This window comes from Hippocampus guttulatus, chromosome 4 (assembly GCF_054856545.1).
Source record: "Hippocampus guttulatus isolate MCC_2025c chromosome 4, RoL_Hgut_1.0, whole genome shotgun sequence".
NCBI classification, from domain to species: Eukaryota; Metazoa; Chordata; class Actinopteri; order Syngnathiformes; family Syngnathidae; genus Hippocampus; species Hippocampus guttulatus.
In genome coordinates, this window is record NC_141264.1 from 21,968,263 (window position 1) to 21,989,878 (window position 21,616).

The 21,616-nt window shown below is 45.9% G+C and overlaps 1 protein-coding gene and 20 non-coding genes across 21 annotated transcripts; 20 read left to right on the plus strand and 1 right to left on the minus strand.

Moving 5' to 3' along the window:
- Nucleotides 1–110: 110 nt before the first annotated feature.
- Nucleotides 111–12,106, minus strand: smc1b (structural maintenance of chromosomes 1B). The gene is made up of 25 exons (XM_086109171.1): nucleotides 11,198–12,106; nucleotides 10,183–10,371; nucleotides 9,942–10,054; nucleotides 9,659–9,862; nucleotides 9,034–9,272; nucleotides 8,636–8,894; nucleotides 8,423–8,563; nucleotides 7,931–8,013; nucleotides 6,908–7,115; nucleotides 6,649–6,834; nucleotides 5,734–5,925; nucleotides 5,508–5,654; nucleotides 5,000–5,137; nucleotides 4,711–4,827; nucleotides 4,500–4,606; nucleotides 4,245–4,386; nucleotides 3,785–3,930; nucleotides 3,515–3,668; nucleotides 3,254–3,352; nucleotides 2,975–3,128; nucleotides 2,449–2,603; nucleotides 2,222–2,373; nucleotides 1,559–1,628; nucleotides 1,111–1,221; nucleotides 111–540 (listed from the first exon to the last, which is right to left on the minus strand). The coding sequence occupies exons 1-25, from the start codon at nucleotides 11,304–11,306 to the stop codon at nucleotides 433–435; spliced, it is 3,723 nt and encodes a 1,240-aa protein (XP_085965297.1). The 5' UTR covers nucleotides 11,307–12,106; the 3' UTR covers nucleotides 111–432.
- A 900-nt stretch (nucleotides 12,107–13,006) lies between these two features.
- Nucleotides 13,007–13,079, plus strand: trnar-acg (transfer RNA arginine (anticodon ACG)). The gene has a single exon. It is a non-coding gene; the product is annotated as a tRNA-Arg (tRNA).
- A 108-nt stretch (nucleotides 13,080–13,187) lies between these two features.
- Nucleotides 13,188–13,259, plus strand: trnah-gug (transfer RNA histidin (anticodon GUG)). The gene has a single exon. It is a non-coding gene; the product is annotated as a tRNA-His (tRNA).
- Nucleotides 13,260–13,540: 281 nt separating this feature from the next.
- trnah-gug (transfer RNA histidin (anticodon GUG)) lies at nucleotides 13,541–13,612 on the plus strand. The gene has a single exon. It is a non-coding gene; the product is annotated as a tRNA-His (tRNA).
- A 638-nt stretch (nucleotides 13,613–14,250) lies between these two features.
- On the plus strand, nucleotides 14,251–14,322 carry trnah-gug (transfer RNA histidin (anticodon GUG)). The gene has a single exon. It is a non-coding gene; the product is annotated as a tRNA-His (tRNA).
- Nucleotides 14,323–15,368: 1,046 nt separating this feature from the next.
- Nucleotides 15,369–15,440, plus strand: trnah-gug (transfer RNA histidin (anticodon GUG)). Its single transcript has one exon. It is a non-coding gene; the product is annotated as a tRNA-His (tRNA).
- A 131-nt stretch (nucleotides 15,441–15,571) lies between these two features.
- Nucleotides 15,572–15,644, plus strand: trnar-acg (transfer RNA arginine (anticodon ACG)). Its single transcript has one exon. It is a non-coding gene; the product is annotated as a tRNA-Arg (tRNA).
- A 641-nt stretch (nucleotides 15,645–16,285) lies between these two features.
- trnar-acg (transfer RNA arginine (anticodon ACG)) lies at nucleotides 16,286–16,358 on the plus strand. Its single transcript has one exon. It is a non-coding gene; the product is annotated as a tRNA-Arg (tRNA).
- Nucleotides 16,359–16,466: 108 nt separating this feature from the next.
- trnah-gug (transfer RNA histidin (anticodon GUG)) lies at nucleotides 16,467–16,538 on the plus strand. Its single transcript has one exon. It is a non-coding gene; the product is annotated as a tRNA-His (tRNA).
- Nucleotides 16,539–17,027: 489 nt separating this feature from the next.
- On the plus strand, nucleotides 17,028–17,100 carry trnar-acg (transfer RNA arginine (anticodon ACG)). The gene has a single exon. It is a non-coding gene; the product is annotated as a tRNA-Arg (tRNA).
- A 1,383-nt stretch (nucleotides 17,101–18,483) lies between these two features.
- trnar-acg (transfer RNA arginine (anticodon ACG)) lies at nucleotides 18,484–18,556 on the plus strand. The gene has a single exon. It is a non-coding gene; the product is annotated as a tRNA-Arg (tRNA).
- A 108-nt stretch (nucleotides 18,557–18,664) lies between these two features.
- trnah-gug (transfer RNA histidin (anticodon GUG)) lies at nucleotides 18,665–18,736 on the plus strand. The gene has a single exon. It is a non-coding gene; the product is annotated as a tRNA-His (tRNA).
- A 489-nt stretch (nucleotides 18,737–19,225) lies between these two features.
- trnar-acg (transfer RNA arginine (anticodon ACG)) lies at nucleotides 19,226–19,298 on the plus strand. Its single transcript has one exon. It is a non-coding gene; the product is annotated as a tRNA-Arg (tRNA).
- A 108-nt stretch (nucleotides 19,299–19,406) lies between these two features.
- trnah-gug (transfer RNA histidin (anticodon GUG)) lies at nucleotides 19,407–19,478 on the plus strand. The gene has a single exon. It is a non-coding gene; the product is annotated as a tRNA-His (tRNA).
- A 104-nt stretch (nucleotides 19,479–19,582) lies between these two features.
- Nucleotides 19,583–19,655, plus strand: trnar-acg (transfer RNA arginine (anticodon ACG)). The gene has a single exon. It is a non-coding gene; the product is annotated as a tRNA-Arg (tRNA).
- Nucleotides 19,656–19,939: 284 nt separating this feature from the next.
- Nucleotides 19,940–20,012, plus strand: trnar-acg (transfer RNA arginine (anticodon ACG)). Its single transcript has one exon. It is a non-coding gene; the product is annotated as a tRNA-Arg (tRNA).
- A 108-nt stretch (nucleotides 20,013–20,120) lies between these two features.
- trnah-gug (transfer RNA histidin (anticodon GUG)) lies at nucleotides 20,121–20,192 on the plus strand. Its single transcript has one exon. It is a non-coding gene; the product is annotated as a tRNA-His (tRNA).
- A 659-nt stretch (nucleotides 20,193–20,851) lies between these two features.
- trnah-gug (transfer RNA histidin (anticodon GUG)) lies at nucleotides 20,852–20,923 on the plus strand. Its single transcript has one exon. It is a non-coding gene; the product is annotated as a tRNA-His (tRNA).
- Nucleotides 20,924–21,026: 103 nt separating this feature from the next.
- Nucleotides 21,027–21,099, plus strand: trnar-acg (transfer RNA arginine (anticodon ACG)). Its single transcript has one exon. It is a non-coding gene; the product is annotated as a tRNA-Arg (tRNA).
- A 108-nt stretch (nucleotides 21,100–21,207) lies between these two features.
- trnah-gug (transfer RNA histidin (anticodon GUG)) lies at nucleotides 21,208–21,279 on the plus strand. Its single transcript has one exon. It is a non-coding gene; the product is annotated as a tRNA-His (tRNA).
- Nucleotides 21,280–21,383: 104 nt separating this feature from the next.
- On the plus strand, nucleotides 21,384–21,456 carry trnar-acg (transfer RNA arginine (anticodon ACG)). The gene has a single exon. It is a non-coding gene; the product is annotated as a tRNA-Arg (tRNA).
- Nucleotides 21,457–21,616: the final 160 nt, after the last annotated feature.

Genomic DNA, 21,616 nt, shown 5'->3' on the forward strand with positions numbered 1-21,616 from the left:
GTTAAACAAATTATTTATAGACTGTAAAGGAACAGAAACGTAATAATTAGCACTGGGTACAAACTGCAGAACGTTACAAAGATCTGAGACCTTTTTGTGTTAAGTGGTCAACCGGCTGAAAAGGCCGCTTACGCCCCCGTGAGGCCAACTGAAGCTAAAACACACGGTGGAAACGGGCGAATTTTTAAAAACAGGTGAATTCATTAAGTACCAATAGCTCAAGGGGCCTGAAGTCATTAAAACACACTGAAGCTCGGAGCACATTAACACACATTTCAAAGAGAACGCATTTGGAATATCAAACCCTTCTGTTTCTAAAACAGGGACAGTTAAACACCAAACTTGCAAGGAAATCTAACGGAGGAGGAACTCTTTCTTTTTCAGCGAAAATGACTTCAATAAAACAATGAAACCAATGAACGTGATGTAGAGCTACTTTGCTCTGGCTCTGATCCTCGTAGGTCTTCCATTGTCGTCCTCCAGAATAGGGAACGCACGCAGGTCCAACGTCAGGATCTGACTAAACATACAGCCATCAAACTGGGGGAAAAACAAGCAAAAAACATGGCATCTTGATCCTAATAAACGAGTCAAGTGGGAAATGCAGGAGCGGGCAATGTATGACCCGTTCAGTCCTTTCATTCAGCCCACTGAGGAGTTACATTTCCAAGTCTTGTATTTGTAGGGGTACAATCTGAATTGATTGCCAGCTATTTGAATGTCTCACACAGACGAACAATCATTCACACTCACAATCACCCCTAGGGACCATTTAGAGTGTCACATTGACCTGCCACGCATGTTTTTAGAATCTGGGAGGAAACCGGAGTACCCGGCGAAAAGCCACGCAGGCACAGGGAGAACACGCAAAGTCCACACAGGAAGGCTGGAGCTAACCAGTCAACCACAGTGCCACCCAGAATCAAATAAATCAGAAAATTAAAATGATGTATAATCAATATTACAAGTGTTTTAAAGATTTTACGTTCACATTTGACCTTTTTTTGTCATCTCATCTGCAAATAACCAGGCCTACCGCTCCATGTAAAAAAATGAAATGTGGCCTTGGGCACAAGTTTACCAATTCCTGGTTTAACATCACATTCTTACATTCGGGTAAATGCCCAACAGGGTGTCAGCCTTGGAGAAAAAATCATCCTTCAGGGAGATGACGATGACCTGCATTTTCTTTCTGGATTCCTCCCGCAGGAAGTTAGTCACCTGGAAGCACAAAATGGACGTCACATGATTTTACGAGTGGTTTTTGGCGTTATATGATTTGGCACCAAATCATATAAAGTGACGCCTTGACTTGGGAGTAAAATTGGTCCCATGAAATACTGGGTGTGCAGAGTGAATTGCGTTTAAGCTGTGACTCTGGCAACCAGTCCAGGGTGCACTCGCCCCTCGCCTAAAGATCGGCTCCAGCTCACTTATGACTCTATTGAGGATACGTGCTAGAGAAAACGAAAGGATGGAAACATCCCTACTTGTGATATGTTCAGTGCAATTATGTCATCTTCCAAACAATTTGCTCGCTGAATGTCAGGAATCTTACCTTCCCGATGTTGGAGTTGTCAAGGGCAGCGTCCACCTCGTCCAAAACCAAAAAGGGAGCAGGACGGTAACTATGGAGAGAAGTAGATTTTTTCCCCCCCATAAGTCTTATTTTAGAACAGGGGTGGGCAAAAACTGTTGACCTCAAGAGCGCAGTTGATTTTTAAAAGACAGATGGGCCAGGTCAAGTAAAAATATGGATGTGAACAATAAAATTTATTATTATTTATCATTGGAATTAGTTTTTCATCATGATTAGTTTTAAATGAATTAGTTAAGAATTTAATAAAATTAATACATGTTAAAATAATTTATTCCCACGTTTTTTTTTATAATAAATCAATAAAAGCATTAACAATGAATACATACATTATAATTTACCTGAAAAAAACCCTCACATGAAATAAATGCAACAATTTAATTATGTAAATCAGGGGTGGTGTATGCGCGTGCATGCATGGTCGATTGCGACGGTTCGTTGGCTTGAAAAGTAGCTCTTCAGTCAAAAAAGGTTGGGCAACAATGACGTAAATGCTCTGTCTGCCAGATTTTAAAAAAACGTAGCAGACCATATGTGGTACTTTGCCCACCTCTGTTAACTTCGTAAACCCTGTGTCTGGTTTTGACTGCACTTTACAATTTTTTTTTTGGTCAATGATACTACCTGTAGATGGCAAACACCAAAGCCAGAGAGGCGATGGCCTTCTCCCCGCCTGATAGATTTTCCATGGACATGAAGCGCTTCCCGGGAGCCACGCAGCTGTAGTTAATGCCGCCGAGATAAGGCTCTTCCGGATTGTCAGCAGACAGAGTGGCCTGAAGCACATTTCATATCTTGATGTCATCATTTGACAGGCGTCTCACCTTGGAGTCGCGAAGCGGTCCTCTCACCTGGGCGCTCTTGTTGCAGCATATTCTCTTGTAGATGCCGTCAATGACGGCAGACACGTGATCGAAGCACTGGCTGAAGAGACGGAAGCGCTTCGCTTTGACTTCTTCAAACTCTTGTTGGCACTTCCTGGTGGCAATGGTGCTGGCTCTGAAGGCTGAATCAGAGGCAGAAAACTCTGATTTACCATTGATGCTATTCATTGTTAAAGTATGTTGGTAATAAGTATGTTGTAGTAAGTTTGGTAAGGTGTATGGTTCGCACATCGCCTCGGAGATTGTAACTACAAAAGCCGCAATTCGCCGTGGTTTGACAGGTCAATACTGTGTTAAGATCGGAGCGGATGGCGTGAGTGAGTGAAATAAAGGCACTCAAACGCAGCCGCTGTTGCGGAGCAGGCATGCGCAAAATCTAATTCCGTAGTGAGATCCAGCCATGCGTTGTCATGTCATTGAATCCAGAATAAACGGTACACGTGTTTTAGAACAAAACCTTAACGTATTTATTTTTAAAAAATCCTCAAAGTACCATCTGTCACGTCTTGTAGCTTGTCCTTCACCTCCCTCAACTTTTCCTCAGCTTTCAAGTTGGGCGTGGCTGTGTGTTTTAGCTGTTCTTCTACGGCGTGAAGGGCCTCCTTCAGCCCCTCGAGATAGTTGTCGAACTCCTCTGCAGGCACATTCTGTAAACACACACACACACACACACACACACACACACACACACACACACACACACACACACACAATGTTAACACAGCATGCCGGTCTTAATACTAAATTCATTGATGAAAGAGTAATGTGTCACCCTGTTCTCATCTTCCAGGCAAGAGTAGTCGATAACAAGCTGGGCCTCCCTCTCAAAGATGTGCATTGTGGTCGAAGGACTTTGAGACCCTTCATCTAGCTGGAGAGAACCAAACACATTCACTTAATTTGTACTTAGGTGCACAAATAGGGTATTGTGTCATAATGAGGGTATCTGTCCACATACAATACAATCAGCTCCATTGACACTTGCACACATAATTAATTGAATTAGAAGGTGGAAGTACAGATGTCTTTTTACCTCAATTTGGCTGATGTCATTCAGGTCACCTGACAGCAAATTGATTGGCAGGCCCTCGATCTTGCAGGCCAGTAGCAAGTTGTGTCGGACTAAACGTTTCTGTTCCAGGATGCTCTCGGCACTCATCACCTCCCGCTGAAGTTTCACCAACTCTCTGAGAGAAAACAACGTTTCGTCGTGTAAATCCATTTCACGCAGCATACACTTCATACATCAGAAAAGGAGCAGCAATGGAGGCATTTGTTCTTCTTCATCAGTGATTTGTTTTACCTGTTAATCTCTTTGAGCAGAAGGATTTTCTCATCCAGCTCCTTTTTGGCAGACGCTACCTGCCTCTTGTTTGCCAGCAGCTGCTTCTTCATCTCCTGCAGTTTGTTGTCATTTTTTTCAACGGCCACCAGCAGCTTTTCCTCCTCCTAAAAGGTGAGCCAGAATACGAGGCTGAAAACATCTCCATCGACAATACAAAAGCAAACTAACGCATTTTTTTTTTTTTACCAGGCCCTGGTTACTATTAAAATCTTCCCAATGGCAACCCCGCCCCTGTCTGAAACCTTTTTTGGCATGGGGGCGGGGGGGGGGGGGGGGGGGGGGGGGGTTACTTTAGGTTTTTTGCCATTTATGGCCGGTTTCTGGGATTGTTGTATTAGTCAAGTCAAGTAAAATGTATTTATATTCCTCATAATCACAGAAAAGTCGCAAATATTAACGACAGCGCATCCGTGCTAACCTTTCTCTTCTTGGCCATGTTGCTTTCTTCCTGGTCGATGGAGGACTGCATTTCACTGAGCTTCATCTTCTGCTTCTCTAGTTGACTTTGTTCATACTCCAGCTTGGCTTTCAAACGATTGCACTGGTTCTCAAATTGCAAGCTGAAAGTATTTACAGTACATTGCAAATTCCCACTGAGGTAATTAAAAAAATAAAAAAAAACGACAGTAGAAGTGAGAAAAATAAATCCCAATCAGTCTCATATTATTCATACCACTTCCTGTCATGCTCCTCCTGATGTTTCAGCTGCTCCTGCTCAAACACTCTGATGTTGTCCACACCGATCTCAGCACAGAAGTCAGAAAAGACCATTGCCTCTGTCTAAATAAACAGTTTAACAACTATAAAAAATCCATGCGATATCTTGAAACTGTAAGAGATAATGACCCTTTCTTTGATTCTCCGTTTAATTGAAGGTACGACACCTGTTCAATCTGGCCTTTAAGGTTCTTCAAGGCATCTTCCTTTGCCTGCACACTTTCCAGCTGCATTTGGATCTGGACATCCAAGTTTGCCAGTTCACTCTCATTACGGGAAATATCCTGGAATCAATTGGCAGCAAATGACAATGAGTGACAAGAATGTGTGTTTGGAACAATGAAAAGAATGTCCCAAACTATCAATCACATAAAAAAGGAACAGGTCGCACCACAACGCCTGGCATTAGCATTTTTAATAACCGAGTACCTGATGGAAATCAAGAGCTCGTCTTACCCCGAGGCATTTAGGGATGCTTTTCTTCCCAAGGTTATCCAGATCATTTTTTGAATACTTCAGGCGGGTCTGGGCACCCTGAGCCTGTGCAATAATCTGTTTCAGGTCCGACTCCTTCCGCCTGAACCTCATTAGTTCCTGCAACACAACAGACACACAACAAGACAACAAATATTATTCTTTCCATCAGTGGTTCTCAAACTGGGGTCCCAGGACCCACGGGGATCTGAAGCTGTAGCCTGGGGGTCCCCAAATTATTTAGCAAGGAAATGAATATTGCATATCATTTAATAATATGCATCGCGGGGCACTAATTAAATAAACGTAATTAACTAATTGGGCGGCACGGTGATTGACTGGTTAGCATGTCCGCCTCCCAGTGCAGAGGTGCGGGTTTTGATTAGAATTTTAACAGGGTTTTTGGAAAACTTTCTCCATGCATTCCATGGCTCAATTTGCGACTTAATGAATTAAGAGCACATCAAACACCTAATGTATGTTCACTTGCCTGTAGCTCATCAGCCAGCTGATCTTTTTTAGTCTTCAGCCTGATAACATCCTTGTCATTCCAGCAGCGAGCTTTGGTGCGCAGTTCACTGGAGCCTCCGGAGATTATACCAGACTTTGAAAACAGGGTCCCGTCCAGAGATACGGTCTAAGGCACCCAATTTAAGATTTTCTTTTAAAAAGCCCATTGCGTGCATTTCCTGCACCCATCTGAACAAACTGTTTACCTTAAGGCGGCGCTCCCCATCAAAGGCGACGCTCTTGGCCTCTTTAATGGTTTCACACACCAGCGTGTTGCCACACACAAATTGCACCACTCTCTTCAGGTGTGGCACGTTTGTGGACATATTGATGAGCACAACATCCACCACCAACCTGGCGCCCGGTATCTCCCTCAATCGTTCATTCAGGGGACTCACCTGAAAATGTGAGCTGATGGTTAATAATGCCACAAGCAGTCAACCAAACAAGTCATGCTTTAAGAAGCCAATGTTTTTTCCTGCAAATAAAATTTTGAAGTGGTGGCCTCTGCATAATTTTTCAGGGTGCATCTGGCTCGAAAGCAGCTGACATCATGACTGTCATCCAACCGTTGTTGCTCTCGTAGGGTGTCATCTTTAACTGCGATTGCAACAAAACAGTTGGAAGTCGCTCCTGAACTACCGAAGGATAGAAAAGACACACATTTTCTAAATTTTCGTTCCAACCACAAATGTTTTTGCAAAAATTGCTTCATTAGTAACCAAGCGGGTCTGAATCCTGTGAAAAAAGAAAAAAAAACGTTTCGTTACATCCTATGGTTTTGGCTTTCCAAAGATGTCTCAAAAAATAAACGAGGTGGAGGAAATTCACGAGTACAGGTGATAAAATGCAGATAATTACAGGTAACATTCAAGATAAAGAAAATTCAAGTTGCAATTCATATTACTGATGACGTGATCATTTATAAGGTGAGGGCCAGAGTTCAGGGCAGGACGACAAGGCGATTGGGTTCAGCAGGACAAACATGATAACGATTAATCCGACTTTAGGAAATCAACATAATTTACAGATGAATTTTCCATAACCTTTCCAGGTGTTTCCCAAAAACGCTGGTGGCTGGACAAATTCACCTGGCTCAGAGGTACTATTCAAGCACTTACATCCAAGTAGTCGATGGGCAGGAAGATCTCAGGCTCGGCCCGCTCCTCCTTGAGGAAGTTGATGCAGGCCTGAGCCACCTTCTCTGTCGACACCACGATGGCCTTCAAGAAGCGGCCGCACACCTTGGTGACGGCGAGCTGATACCTCTTGTGTATGGGGCTGCACAAGTCACACAGGCGGCCGTACTGGGACAAAAAACGTGACAGATTTGTCCTGTCTTGCTTTCAGTTCATATCATCCTCATCATACATCTCTTACCACTTTGTCAGGGAAGAGCCTGTGCATCTTTTCCAGGATCTCTTTGCGCTGTCGCTGCCGTTTGCTCTCCTGGCTATCCAGGCGGGCGTCCCCCAGTTGCTCCAGTACCTGGGCCAGCTCCTCTTTCACCTGGGCAGTACGCTCTCTGCCACGCTGCAACTCTGCCTGCAAGCTCTCCTCCTCGTGACAGAGGTCATCAAGCGATGACCTTAAAAACAAACACACAGTGACTCCATTTTATAGAGTACAGGATGTCAACAAAAATTCTGATAACAGCGAAGCCCCGCCAATGTTACCGTTCACCATTCGCAAACTCGCAAATGTGTCTGACGTAGGGTGGTAAACTTCTCAAAATGATGCAGAGAAAAGTGTGGATCGTTATGGGCAGTGGTGGATCGGCTGCTAACAGATAGCTGCTCAACATAAGGTACGGTATGTGCCCGACTTCAAATAATGAGTTGTAGTTCATAATTCGTAGTCATCTGGGGGACTGCTTTTCAAAAGTCAGAGACAATTTCAGCCTTCACAGACAACGAGATTTGCTTCCATTGACCAGACATGTTTTCAGACCATGTGCTCAGGACCGCGCTGTGCCTCGGGAAGTACAACAATGTACTAATCAATCAGTAATTTTGCTAGGCAACATAGGGGAATCCCGCGGTACATTTTGGTCATAAGCAAGGTCGCAGAAGCAGTTACCTTCCCACAGTTTGTTGGAACGAAGGTCTCTTCACTATTTTGTGGGAAAAATCTGGTCGTTATAATGAAATTTACATTATAGCGTGTTCATTGGAAGCAAAATCGGCGAATGGAAAATTAACTGCGTTATAGGGGTGAAAACGTACCCCGTACACTAAAAAGAGAGACTGTATCTCTAAGTACAAAAATGATAAAATGTCTAAAAGAAGGAAGTGGTATTTTTACGTCTCCCTAACGTTCGCAAATAACGTGGGTTTTCTGTAAACCTGTAAATTAACCACAGAATGTTGTTAAGTGGTAGAAGGAAAGTGCATCATGACATACTTGCAAGCCTTGATGTACTGCTCGAGCTTCTCCGCTCTTTGGCTTAAATCATCCAACTGCGTCTTGTTGTTCTTGATTCCAGCCTATAGCAGAGCAGTCAGTATCACCATGTGTTGCCTTTGCAACTTCACCATTTCAACCCTAAAAATGTGAGATTTCCCATCGAATTTCATACAAATTAGATGTGAGCTTGCTGATATGGTGGACATTTTTTGGCTACTTTTAGATTAAACAGACTGCCAGCTGGTGGCAGCATATCTGAAGCTCGCGCGAATGAGCAACAGGTCCGAGGGGAACTGCGGCAATCAATTGTCCAAAAGGTCTTTATAAAATGAACATTTAAGTTTCATACACAATTTAAGAGGGGCAAATACAAAGACATTCATGAGGTGCAAAGACATGCATGTTGGCCATTCTTATTCTTGAGTATTTCTTTGTACCTACCTTCGAGTAGCAATTGTCATGGATACAGAGTTTCCATTGTGCCATTACCTGCACCTCCTTCCGTTTGCGCTGCTCAAACTCTATCTGATCATAGACTGCCTTGACATCCATCTGCATCTTCTCGGCTTGCTGACCCAGCACTGCACTCTGCTTCCTGGACAGCTCCTTGAGTTCTTCGTAGCGCTCTCGCTACCGAGCAAGTCCGCCATGAATAAATTAACCATGCATTTATAATACCTAAAGTTCTTTGAACACACTCACTTGGCTCTCATCCAGTTCAACGTCCATGCCCTGGGACATTCTCTGCTCTCGAAATTGTTCCTCATAGACCCTGCGGGTCTTCTCCAGCTCCTCTTTTTCCCGTTGGGCTTCAGCAAGTTCCTGCTCCGTCCGGGCTAAGGCTTTCTGGCACTTTTTCATAGACTCTTGAAGTTCGTCGATCTTTTTGAGATGATGGGAGGTGTTCACTTTGGCTTTGATGAAGTGAGAACGAGACTGGGACAGGACATGCTCCTGGGTGCTAGACATGAAATTCAGTAGATAAGTCTTTCAATTCACCTTCTGCCCTTTTTCGGTGAGGGCTCGTAGATATACTTTCCGAAATGTGACAAAAGCAACTAAAATGGAAAAATCGGATCACAAAATGCGTCTAAGTCTACCGTATCTCTTTCTCCATCTGCTGCTGCTCCCTGAAGAGGCGTCCATGCTCCTTCTTGAGGGATTTCACCGTCTGCTCATGGTCCTGCAGAGAAGCGTTCTGAGCGGCCACAGCACTCTGCTTGACACTCAGAGTGTTGCTAGTGCTTTCGATGGCCTTCTCATTAAAGTAGAGCCCAGTCAGGCTCAGCTGCACACGCTTCTGTTGAATATCATTGAGCAGTTGCTGGTATTTTTCAGCCTGGGATAGGAAAAAGAAATGGTTCCATCACGCCTTATAAAAGCTTCAGTTGTATTTTTTCTTGTCCTGTTAAGTCATTGTGGACTGTTGAGTGCCTTTTCCTTACTGTCCCTTTTAAAATTTTTCACGTGTCAATCATTATTGCAACCCGACTGATCCATGGGAAGCACAACTACGTTTGGAATGTCACAACTGGTCCAAGTAAATGTCATTAGTTTTTTTAAGGGTCAACATTGGAATAGAATCAAGTCTAAGTTTACTCTATTTCGATTTTGTCGTCATTTAACTGTTTTATGCACTCTGTAACCTGATCACATGATAAGCTGTCCACTGTAGTAACCGTTGTCCCTGAAAGGGTTAGAAGTAACTCGCCCAACGCTGTTCACCTCTAATTTATCATTAGATATCTGCTTTGTCTCGACAGCTGCTGATTTCTTCTTGTTGAACTGAAAATTGGTGTCCTCCTTGGCCTTCAGCATGGCCTCCTTCTTCTGGTTGTACTCAGCCGCAAACTCTTTGGACTGACTGATAAGCTCGAACAGCTTGGCACGCTCCGTGGGGTTCTTCAAAGCGATGGACTCCACTGCTCCCTGGTGACCAACGCGGTAACAATATGATCTGAAAATCCAGCATTAACCATCCGGCACTGATAAAATCCAAAACTTCTACCTGGAACACGAGGCAGTTTTGAGCTTTGGTGATGATGCCGATCGTGGCAAGCTCCTCTGTGTATTGGCTGAGAGTAACTCGGTTGCCATTGATAAGATACTCGGAGGAGTCGCCTGAGAAAATACAGTCACAAATAAAAATAGTAATAGACGGAAATTCCCACAGACAAGCCACGTTTTCCTTCACTTGCATTTCCTATCAGTCCAAATACTTGTGCCAATTCAAGTGAAAACATGCTGACCAGAAAAACTCCGAGAGAAGATGATCTCCTGGTCCTGGTTGTGATGGTAGAACATGGTGACGCAGGTTCTGTCTGACACCGGCTGCCCGATGTGAGCTCCATGGATCAGGTCACTGAGGTACTTCACCCGCAGAGAGCTTGCCCGCTCCCCCATTGCAAAGCTTATGGCGTCCATCACGTTGGATTTACCTGGTTTTGAGAATAGCATAGTTGTTACAAACCATAGTTATCCCGGAAACATTGACTTCTCAGGTAGCCAAATAAACAACAGGCAGAAGGGGGTCGCACTGCAGATATGGCTTTTCTCGTAGTCGTTCCCTTATCTCGACTCAAAATGGTTCTCTTTACTCTCACTTATTCCTGAATAGCGGCACACCGCGTAGCACAGACACTCACCACCGGCAAGAAAGTTTGAGACATTTTTGCCCGCTTTTTGAAACCTTTAAAATGTGACAATTCCTTAATTTTTAACAACATTCAAACATCGTTTTGTTCTTTTATTCCCGCTCTTTCCGGGGACATTGGTCTTGCTCGAATAATAAAAAATGATTTCCATTTTGTTGTCACGTCCTGAGCATATGTAATTTACCATAATTAAGCACGAAACAAACACAACAAAAATGTCTTTATTCACATTTTTGGTGGGAGTACTTTTCAGCGGTACACAATAAAAGACATAAAAATAATGGTGAAAGAACGAATTTGAAGATAAGCAAGTGAAGATAAGCAAGTTGAAAATATTTTTTTCTCAATCACAAGTTAGGTAAAACAGCATTATTAATAGCCACGAGCATGTTTCAAGGTGAACTTTCGACTAGAAAACGTGGCTATTATCATCTTACGAGTTGATAAAACAGTTCATACATTCTAAAGAGACATACGTAGTTAAAATGAGTGCAAAGATTAAGACACTCCAAGGACTGTATTTTAGTAGCTAGCTTCGCCCAAGAGTTAGCTCGCCTTTCACTAAACGTGGTGAAAATTAAAAAAGGAAAGAGGGGGTGGGGGGACTTACCGGAGCCATTGGGGCCAATAATGCAGTTAAAATCCATGAATGGTCCAATAACTTGTTCCCCTCGCCATGTCTTGAAGTTTTCAACCACGACTTTTGAGAGATATCCCATTGCTGAAGAGGAATAGACGTCTGAAAACCCACATAAAGTTGCACTTTTCCACCGAGTCAACTACAGGACAGGAATAACCTTTATTGGACTGGCGGGAAAGGTCTTGGAAGGTTTCAAAAGAATCGTCAGATTAATATCTACAGTACAAAATTAGAATTTGAATTTATTGGACAGAGAAAAAAAGGTCCTGGAAGGGCAATACAAATACAGACGCTCCCCGATTTACGAACATCCGAGTTACGAACAACGATACATACGAACATTTTTACGGGTATGTCGAAAAAGAAAAGAAAAAGTTTGATTTTGTATTGCGCGCCTTTTTCCGAGTACAGGTACTGTAGTGCTTCTTTCCGCCGCTAATACCGACGTGAGGCGCTGTGAGAGCTCGCCCAGCATCCACCCCGAATCCTCTGCCAGTTGTTAAATATCTCGTGCATCCATTATTCAATATGGTTGGTGAAAAGCGAAAGGCTTCTAGTGAGAGTGGAAGTGTAAAGAAGAGGCAAGCCATTTCATTTCAAAAGAAAGTGGCAATAATAAAGAAGCTTGATGCGGGTGAGAAAATGGTGAGCGTTGCACGTGCATACAACATACAAACATTTATAAACAGAAAGATCGCATAATGGAACACGTGAAAGGTGCAGTGCCGATGAAATCAACGATCATTAGCAGGAAGAGAGGGAAAATCTTAGAAGAGATGGATAACTTCTCACCACCATGAAGAAATTCGAAACTCTTGGCCAAAGGGTTTTCGCTCGAGTGTGCATTGCCCAGAGCAAAAGAAACTTGTTACCACGAGAGCTTCCTTCAGGCCGTGATCGTATAGTGGTTAGTACTCTGTGTTGTGGCCCCAGCAACCCCGGTTCGAATCCGGGTCATGGCATCTGCATATGGCGAGCTTAATTTATTCATTTGCTGTTTTACTTTCTTCAGGACCGGACGATTCCTCCACAAGGGACCACCAAGAGATGTCGACTTGTACTTGTGGGGCTAGTGGCGCAATGGATAATGTGTCTGACTACGGATCAGAAGATTCTAGGTTCGACTCCTGGCTAGCTTGTGAGAAATGGTTTTCTGTTTTTGCACGCAGTTGTGAAGCCATTCACTGTAGCCATTCGGTGCATTGCCCAGAGCAACAGAAACTTGTTGCCACGAGAGCTTCCTTCAGGCCGTGATCGTATAGTGGTTAGTAATCTGCGTTGTGGCCGCAGCAACCCCGGTTTGAATCCGGGTCATGGCATCTGCATATGTTGTGCTTAACTTATTCATTTGCTGTTTTACTTTCTTCAGGACCGGAAGATTCCTCCACAAGGGACCACGAGAGATGCTCACTTGTACATGTGGGGCTAGTGGCGCAATGGATAATGCGTCTGACTACGGATCAGAAGATTCTAGGTTCGACTCCTGGCTAGCTTGTGAGAAATGTTTTTCTGTTTTTGCACGCAGTTGTGAAGCCATTCACTGTAGCCATTCGGTGCATTGCCCAGAGCAACAGAAACTTGTTGCCACGAGAGCTTCCTTCAGGCCGTGATCGTATAGTGGTTAGTACTCTGCGTTGTGGCCGCAGCAACCTGGGTTCAAATCCGGGTCATGGCATCTGCATATGTTGTGCTTAACTTATTCATTTGCTGTTTTACTTTCTTCAGGACCGGAAGATTCCTCCACAAGGGACCACCGAGAGATGCTTACTTGTACATGTGGGGCTAGTGGCGCAATGGATAACGCGTCTGACTACGGATCAGAAGATTCTAGGTTCGACTCCTGGCTAGCTCGTGAGAAATGTTTTTCTGTTTTTGCACGCGGTTGTGAAGCCATTCACTGTAGCCATTCGGTGCATTGCCCAGAGCAACAGAAACTTGTTGCCACGAGAGCTTCCTGCAGGCCGTGATCGTATAGTGGTTAGTACTCTGCGTTGTGGCCGCAGCAACCCCGGTTCGAATCCGGGTCATGGCATCTGCATATGGCGTTCTTAAGTTATTCATTTGCTGTTTTACTTTCAGGACCGGAAGATTCCTCCACAATGGACCACGAGAGATGTTCACTTGTACATGTGAGGCTAGTGGCGCAATGGATAATGCGTCTGACTACGGATTAGAAGATTCTAGGTTCGACTCCTGGCTAGCTCGTGAGAAATGTTTTTCTGTTTTTGCACGCGGTTGTGAAGCCATTCACTGTCGCCATTCGGTGCATTGCCCAGAGCAACAGAAACTTGTTGCCACGAGAGCTTCCTTCAGGCCGTGATCGTATAGTGGTTAGTACTCTGCGTTGTGGCCGCAGCAACCCCGGTTCGAATCCGGGTCATGGCATCTGCATATGTTGTGCTTAACTTATTCATTTGCTGTTTTACTTTCTTCAGGACCGGAAGATTACTCCACAAGGGACCACCGAGAGATGCTTACTTGTACATGTGGGGCTAGTGGTGCAATGGATAATGCGTCTGACTATGGATCAGAAGATTCTAGGTTTGACTCCTGGCTAGCTCGTGAGAAATGTTTTTCTGTTTTTGCAGGCGGTTGTGAAGCCATTCACTCTAGCCATTCGGTGCATTGCCCAGAGCAGCAGAAACTTGTTGCCACGAGAGCTTCCTTCAGGCCGTGATCGTATAGTGTTTAGTACTCTGCGTTGTGGCCCCAGCAACCCCGGTTCGAATCAGGGTCATGGCATCTGCATATGTTGTGCTTGACTTATTCATTTGCTGTTTTACTTTCAGGACCGGAAGATTCCTCCACAATGGACCACAAGAGATGTTCACTTGTACATGTGGGGCGAGTGGCGCAATAGATAACGCGTCTGACTACGGATCAGAAGATTCTAGGTTTGACTCCTGGCTAGCTCGTGAGAAATGTTTTTCTGTTTTTGCACGCGGTTGTGAAGCCATTCACTGTCGCCATTCGGTGCATTGCCCAGAGCAACAGAAACTTGTTACCACGAAAGCTTCCTGCAGGCCATGATCGTATAGTGGTTAGTACTCTGCGTTGTGGCCGCAGCAACCCCGGTTCGAATCCGGGTCATGGCATCTGCAAATGTTGTGCTTAACTTATTCATTTGCTGTTTTACTTTCTTCAGGACCGGAAGATTCCTCCACAAGGGACCACCGAGAGATGCTCATTTGTACATGTGGGGCTAGTGGCGCAATGGATAATGCATCTGACTACGGATCAGAAGATTCGAGGTTCGACTCCTGGCTAGCTCGTGAGAAATGTTTTTCTGTTTTTGCACGCGGTTGTGAAGCCATTCACTGTAGCCATTCGGTGCATTGCACAGAGCAACAGAAACTTGTTGCCACGAGACCTTCCTGCAGGCTGTGATCGTATAGTGGTTAGTACTCTGCGTTGTGGCCGCAGCAACCCTGGTTCGAATCCGGGTGATGGCATCTGCAAATGGCATGTTGAACTTATTCATCTGCAAATGGCATGTTGAACTTATTCATCTGCAAATGGCATGTTGAACTTATTCATCTCCTGTTTTACTCTCTTCAGGACTGGAAGATTCCTCCACAAGGGACCACCGAGAGATGCTCACTTGTACATGTGGGGCTAGTGGCGCAATGGATAACGCGTCTGACTACGGATCAGAAGGTTCGACTCCTGGCTAGCTCGTGAGAAATGTTTTTCTGTTTTTGCACGCGGTTGTGAAGCCATTCACTGTAGCCATTCGGTGCATTGTCCAGAGCAGCAGAAACTTGTTGCCACGAGAGCTTCCTTCAGGCCGTGATCGTATAGTGGTTAGTACTCTGCGTTGTGGCCCCAGCAACCCCGGTTCGAATCAGGGTCATGGCATCTGCATATGTTGTGCTTAACTTATTCAATTTGCTGTTTTACTTTTAGGACCGGAAGATTCCTCCAAGAGGGACCACCGAAAGATGCTTACTTGTACATGTGGGGCTAGTGGTGCAATGCATAATGCGTCTGACTACGGATCAGAAGATTCTAGGTTTGACTCCTGGCTAGCTCGTGAGAAATGTTTTTCTGTTTTTGCAGGCGGTTGTGAAGCCATTCACTGTAGCCATTCGGTGCATTGCCAAGAGCAACAGAAACCTGTTATCACGAGAGCTTCCTGCAGGCCGTGATCGTATAGTGGTTAGTACTCTGCGTTGTGGCCGCAGCAACCCCGGTTCGAATCCGGGTCATGGCATCTGCAAATGGCATGTTGAACTTATTCATCTGCATATGGCATGTTGAACTTATTCATCTCCTGTTTTACTTTCTTCAGGACCGGAAGATTCCTCCACAATGGACCACGAGAGATGTTCACTTGTACATGTGGGGCTAGTGGCGCAATGGATAACGCGTCTGACTACGGATCAGAAGATTCTAGGTTCGACTCCTGGCTAGCTCGTGAGAAATGTTTTTCTGTTTTTGCACGCGGTTGTGAAGCCATTCAGTGTAGCCATTCGGTGCATTGCCCAGAGCAACAGAAACTTGTTGCCACGAGAGCTTCTTGCAGGCCGTGATTGTATAGTGGTTAGTACTCTGCGTTGTGGCCCCAGCAACCCCGGTTCGAATCAGGGTCATGGAATCTGCATATGTTGTGCTTAACTTATTCATTTGCTGTTTTACTTTCTTCAGGACCGGAGGATTCCTCCACAAGGGACCACCGAGAGATGCTTACTTGTACATGTGGGGCTAGTGGCGCAATGGATAACGCGTCTGACTACGGAACAGAAGATTCTAGGTTCGACTCCTGGCTAGCTCGTGAGAAATGTTTTTCTGTTTTTGCACGCGGTTGTGAAGCCATTCACTGTCGCCATTCGGTGCATTGCCCAGAGCAACAGAAACTTGTTACCACGAGAGCTTCCTGCAGGCCGTGATCATATAGTGGTTAGTACTCTGCGTTGTGGCCGCAGCAACCCCGGTTCGAATCCGGGTCATGGCATCTGCATATGCTGTGCTTAACTTATTCATTTGCTGTTTTACCTTCTTCAGGACCGGAGGATTCCTCCACAAGGGACCACCGAGAGATGCTCACTTGTACATGTGGGGCTAGTGGCGCAATGGATAACGTGTCTGACTACGGATCAGAAGATTCTAGGTTCGACTCCTGGCTGGCTCGTGAGAAATGTTTTTCTGTTTTTGCACGCGGTTGTGAAGCCATTCACTTTAGCCATTCGGTGCATTGCCCAGAGCAACAGAAAGTTGTTGCCACGAGAGCTTCCCGCAGGCCGTGATCGTATAGTGGTTAGTACTCTGCGTTGTGGCCGCAGCAACCCCGGTTCGAATCCGGGTCATGGCATCTGCATATGTTGTGCTTAACTTATTCATTTGCTGTTTTACTTTCTTCAGGACCGGAGGATTCCTCCACAAGGGACCACCGAGAGATGCTCACTTGTACATGTGGGGCTAGTGGTGCAATGGATAACGCGTCTGACTACGGATTAGAAGATTCTAGGTTCGACTCCTGGCTAGCTCGTGAGAAATGTTTTTCTGTTTTTGCACGCGGTTGTGAAGCCATTCACTGTAGCCATTCGGTGCATTGCACAGAGCAACAGAAACTTGTTGCCACGAGACCTTCCTGCAGGCTGTGATCGTATAGTGGTTAGTACTCTGCGTTGTGGCCGCAGCAACCCTGGTTCGAATCCGGGTGATGGCATCTGCAAATGGCATGTTGAACTTATTCATCTGCAAATGGCATGTTGAACTTATTCATCTCCTGTTTTACTTTCTTCAGGACTGGAAGATTCCTCCACAAGGGACCACCGAGAGATGCTCACTTGTACATGTGGGGCTAGTGGCGCAATGGATAACGCGTCTGACTACGGATCAGAAGATTCTAGGTTCGACTCCTGGCTGGCTCGTGAGAAATGTTTTTCTGTTTTTGCACGCGGTTGTGAAGCCATTCACTGTAGCCATTCGGTGCATTGCCCAGAGCAACAGAAACTTGTTGCCACGAGAGCTTCCTTCAGGCCGTGATCGTATAGTGGTTAGTACTCTGCGTTGTGGCCGCAGCAACCTGGGTTCAAATCCGGGTCATGGCATCTGCATATGTTGTGCTTAACTTATTCATTTGCTGTTTTACTTTCTTCAGGACCGGAAGATTCCTCCACAAGGGACCACCGAGAGATGCTTACTTGTACATGTGGGGCTAGTGGTGCAATGCATAATGCGTCTGACTACGGATCAGAAGATTCTAGGTTTGACTCCTGGCTAGCTCGTGAGAAATGTTTTTCTGTTTTTGCAGGCGGTTGTGAAGCCATTCACTGTAGCCATTCGGTGCATTGCCAAGAGCAACAGAAACCTGTTATCACGAGAGCTTCCTGCAGGCCGTGATCGTATAGTGATTAGTACTCTGCGTTGTGGCCGCAGCAACCCCGGTTCGAATCCGGGTCATGGCATCTGCAAATGGCATGTTGAACTTATTCATCTGCATATGGCATGTTGAACTTATTCATCTCCTGTTTTACTTTCTTCAGGACCGGAAGATTCCTCCACAAGGGACCACCGAGAGATGCTCACTTGTACATGTGGGGCTAGTGGTGCAATGGATAACGCGTCTGACTACGGATTAGAAGATTCTAGGTTCGACTCCTGGCTAGCTCGTGAGAAATGTTTTTCTGTTTTTGCACGCGGTTGTGAAGCCATTCACTCTCGCCATTCGGTGCATTGCCCAGAGCAACAGAAACTTGTTGCCACGAGAGCTTCCTTCAGGCCGTGATCGTATAGTGGTTAGTACTCTCCGTTGTGGCCCCAGCAACCCCGGTTCGAATCCGGGTCATGGCATCTGCATATGGCGTTCTTAACTTATTCATTTGCTGTTTTACTTTCTTCAGGACCGGAGGATTCCTCCACAAGGGACCACCGAGAGATGCTTACTTGTACATGTGGGGCTAGTGGCGCAATGTATAACGCGTCTGACTACGGAACAGAAGATTCTAGGTTCGACTCCTGGCTAGCTCGTGAGAAATGTTTTTCTGTTTTTGCACGCGGTTGTGAAGCCATTCACTGTCGCCATTCGGTGCATTGCCCAGAGCAACAGAAACTTGTTACCACGAGAGTTTCCTGCAGGCCGTGATCATATAGTGGTTAGTACTCTGCGTTGTGGCCGCAGCAACCCCGGTTCGAATCCGGGTCATGGCATCTGCATATGTTGTGCTTAACTTATTCATTTGCTGTTTTACCTTCTTCAGGACCGGAGGATTCCTCCACAAGGGACCACCGAGAGATGCTCACTTGTACATGTGGGGCTAGTGGCGCAATGGATAACGTGTCTGACTACGGATCAGAAGATTCTAGGTTCGACTCCTGGCTGGCTCGTGAGAAATGTTTTTCTGTTTTTGCACGCGGTTGTGAAGCCATTCACTTTAGCCATTCGGTGCATTGCCCAGAGCAACAGAAAGTTGTTGCCACGAGAGCTTCCCGCAGGCCGTGATCGTATAGTGGTTAGTACTCTGCGTTGTGGCCGCAGCAACCCCGGTTCGAATCCGGGTCATGGCATCTGCATATGTTGTGCTTAACTTATTCATTTGCTGTTTTACTTTCTTCAGGACCGGAGGATTCCTCCACAAGGGACCACCGAGAGATGCTCACTTGTACATGTGGGGCTAGTGGTGCAATGGATAACGCGTCTGACTACGGATTAGAAGATTCTAGGTTCGACTCCTGGCTAGCTCGTGAGAAATGTTTTTCTGTTTTTGCACGCGGTTGTGAAGCCATTCACTGTAGCCATTCGGTGCATTGCACAGAGCAACAGAAACTTGTTGCCACGAGACCTTCCTGCAGGCTGTGATTGTATAGTGGTTAGTACTCTGCGTTGTGGCCGCAGCAACCCTGGTTCGAATCCGGGTGATGGCATCTGCAAATGGCATGTTGAACTTATTCATCTGCAAATGGCATGTTGAACTTATTCATCTCCTGTTTTACTTTCTTCAGGACTGGAAGATTCCTCCACAAGGGACCACCGAGAGATGTTCACTTGTACATGTGGGGCTAGTGGCGCAATGGATAACGCGTCTGACTACGGATCAGAAGATTCTAGGTTTGACTCCTGGCTAGCTCCTGAGAAATGTTTTTCTGTTTTTGCACGCGGTTGTGAAGCCATTCATTGTAGCCATTCGGTGCATTGCCCAGAGCAACAGAAACTTGTTGCCACGAGAGCTTCCTTCAGGCCGTGATCGTATAGTGGTTAGTACTCTGCGTTGTGGCCGCAGCAACCCCGGTTCGAATCCGGGTCATGGCATCTGCATATGGCGTTCTTAACTTATTCATTTGCTGTTTTACTTTCTTCAGGACCGGAAGATTCCTCCACAAGGGACCACCGAGAGATGCTTACTTGTACATGTGGGGCTAGTGGCGCAATGGATAACGCGTCTGACTACGGATCAGAAGATTCTAGGTTTGACTCCTGGCTAGCTCGTGAGAAATGTTTTTCCTTTTTTTGCACGCGGTTGTGAAGCCATTCACTGTCGCCATTCGGTGCATTGCCCAGAGCAACAGAAACTTGTTACCACGAGAGCTTCCTGCAGGCCGTGATCGTATAGTGGTTAGTACTCTGCGTTGTGGCCGCAGCAACCCCAGTTCGAATCCGGGTCATGGCATCTGCATATGGCGTTCTTAACGTATTCATTTGCTGTTTTACTTTCTTCAGGACCGGAAGATTCCTCCACAATGGACCACGAGAGATGTTCACTTGTACATGTGGGGCTAGTGGCGCAATGGATAACGCGTCTGACTACGGATCAGAAGATTCTAGGTTCGACTCCTGGCTAGCTCGTGAGAAATGTTTTTCTGTTTTTGCACGCGGTTGTGAAGCCATTCACAGTCGCCATTCGGTGCATTGCCCAGAGCAACAGAAACTTGTTACCACGAGAGCTTCCTGCAGGCCGTGATCGTATAGTGGTTAGTACTCTGCGTTGTGGCCGCAGCAACCCCGGTTCGAATCCGGGTCATGGCATCTGCATATGTTCTGCTTAACTTATTCATTTGCTGTTTTACCTTCTTCAGGACCGGAGGATTCCTCCACAAGGGACCACCGAGAAATGCTCACTTGTACATGTGGGGCTAGTGGTGCAATGGATAACGCGTCTGACTACGGATTAGAAGATTCTAGGTTTGACTCCTGGCTAGCTCGTGAGAAATGTTTTTCTGTTTTTGCACGCGGTTGTGAAGCCATTCACTGTAGCCATTCGGTGCATTGCACAGAGCAACAGAAACTTGTTACCACGAGACCTTCCTGCAGGCAGTGATCGTATAGTGGTTAGTACTCTGCGTTGTGGCCGCAGCAACCCCGGTTCGAATCCGGGTGATGGCATCTGCAAATGGCATGTTGAACTTATTCATCTGCAAATGGCATGTTGAATTTATTCATCTCCTGTTTTACTTTCTTCAGGACTGGAAGATTCCTCCACAAGGGACCACCGAGAGATGCTCACTTGTACATGTGGGGCTAGTGGCGCAATGGATAACTCGTCTGACTACGGATCAGAAGATTCTGGGTTCGACTCCTGAGAAATGTTTTTCTGTTTTTGCACGCGGTTGTGAAGCCATTCACTGTAGCCATTCGGTGCATTGCCCAGAGCAACAGAAACTTGTTGCCACGAGAGCTTCCTGCAGGCCGTGATCGTATAGTGGTTAGTACTCTGCGTTGTGGCCGCAGCAACCCCGGTTCGAATCCGGGTCATGGCATCTGCATATGGCGTTCTTAACGTATTCATTTGCTGTTTTACTTTCTTCAGGACCGGAAGATTCCTCCACAATGGACCACGAGAGATGTTCACTTGTACATGTGGGGCTAGTGGCGTAATGGATAACGCGTCTGACTACGATTCAGAAGATTCTAGGTTCGACTCCTGGCTAGCTCGTGAGAAATGTTTTTCTGTTTTTGCACGCGGTTGTGAAGCCATTCACTGTCGCCATTCGGTGCATTGCCCAGAGCAACAGAAACTTGTTACCACGAGAGCTTCCTGCAGGCCGTGATCGTATAGTGGTTAGTACTCTGCGTTGTGGCCGCAGCAACCCCGGTTCGAATCCGGGTCATGGCATCTGCATATGTTGTGCTTAACTTATTCATTTGCTGTTTTACCTTCTTCAGGACCGGAGGATTCCTCCACAAGGGACCACCGAGAGATGCTCACTTGTACATGTGGGGCTAGTGGCGCAATGGATAACGCGTCTGACTACGGATCAGAAGATTCTAGGTTCGACTCCTGGCTGGCTCGTGAGAAATGTTTTTCTGTTTTTGCACGCGGTTGTGAAGCCATTCACTGTAGCCATTCGGTGCATTGGACAGAGCAACAGAAACTTGTTACCACGAGACCTTCCTGCAGGCTGTGATCGTATAGTGGTTAGTACTCTGCGTTGTGGCCGCAGCAACCCCGG

Bases quoted from the DNA above. Each gene is read 5' to 3' on its own strand.
- smc1b (XM_086109171.1), bottom strand. From the start codon at position 11,306: ATGGGATATCTCTCAAAAGTCGTGGTTGAAAACTTCAAGACATGGCGA. The intron at 6,835-6,907 runs GTAAGAGATGTA...TTTTTGTCCCAG, and splicing joins GGCTCTTCCCTGACAAAGTG to TACGGCCGCCTGTGTGACTT. The intron at 3,669-3,784 runs GTAAAACAAATC...GTTTTCTCTCAG, and splicing joins CTGCTCAAAGAGATTAACAG to AGAGTTGGTGAAACTTCAGC.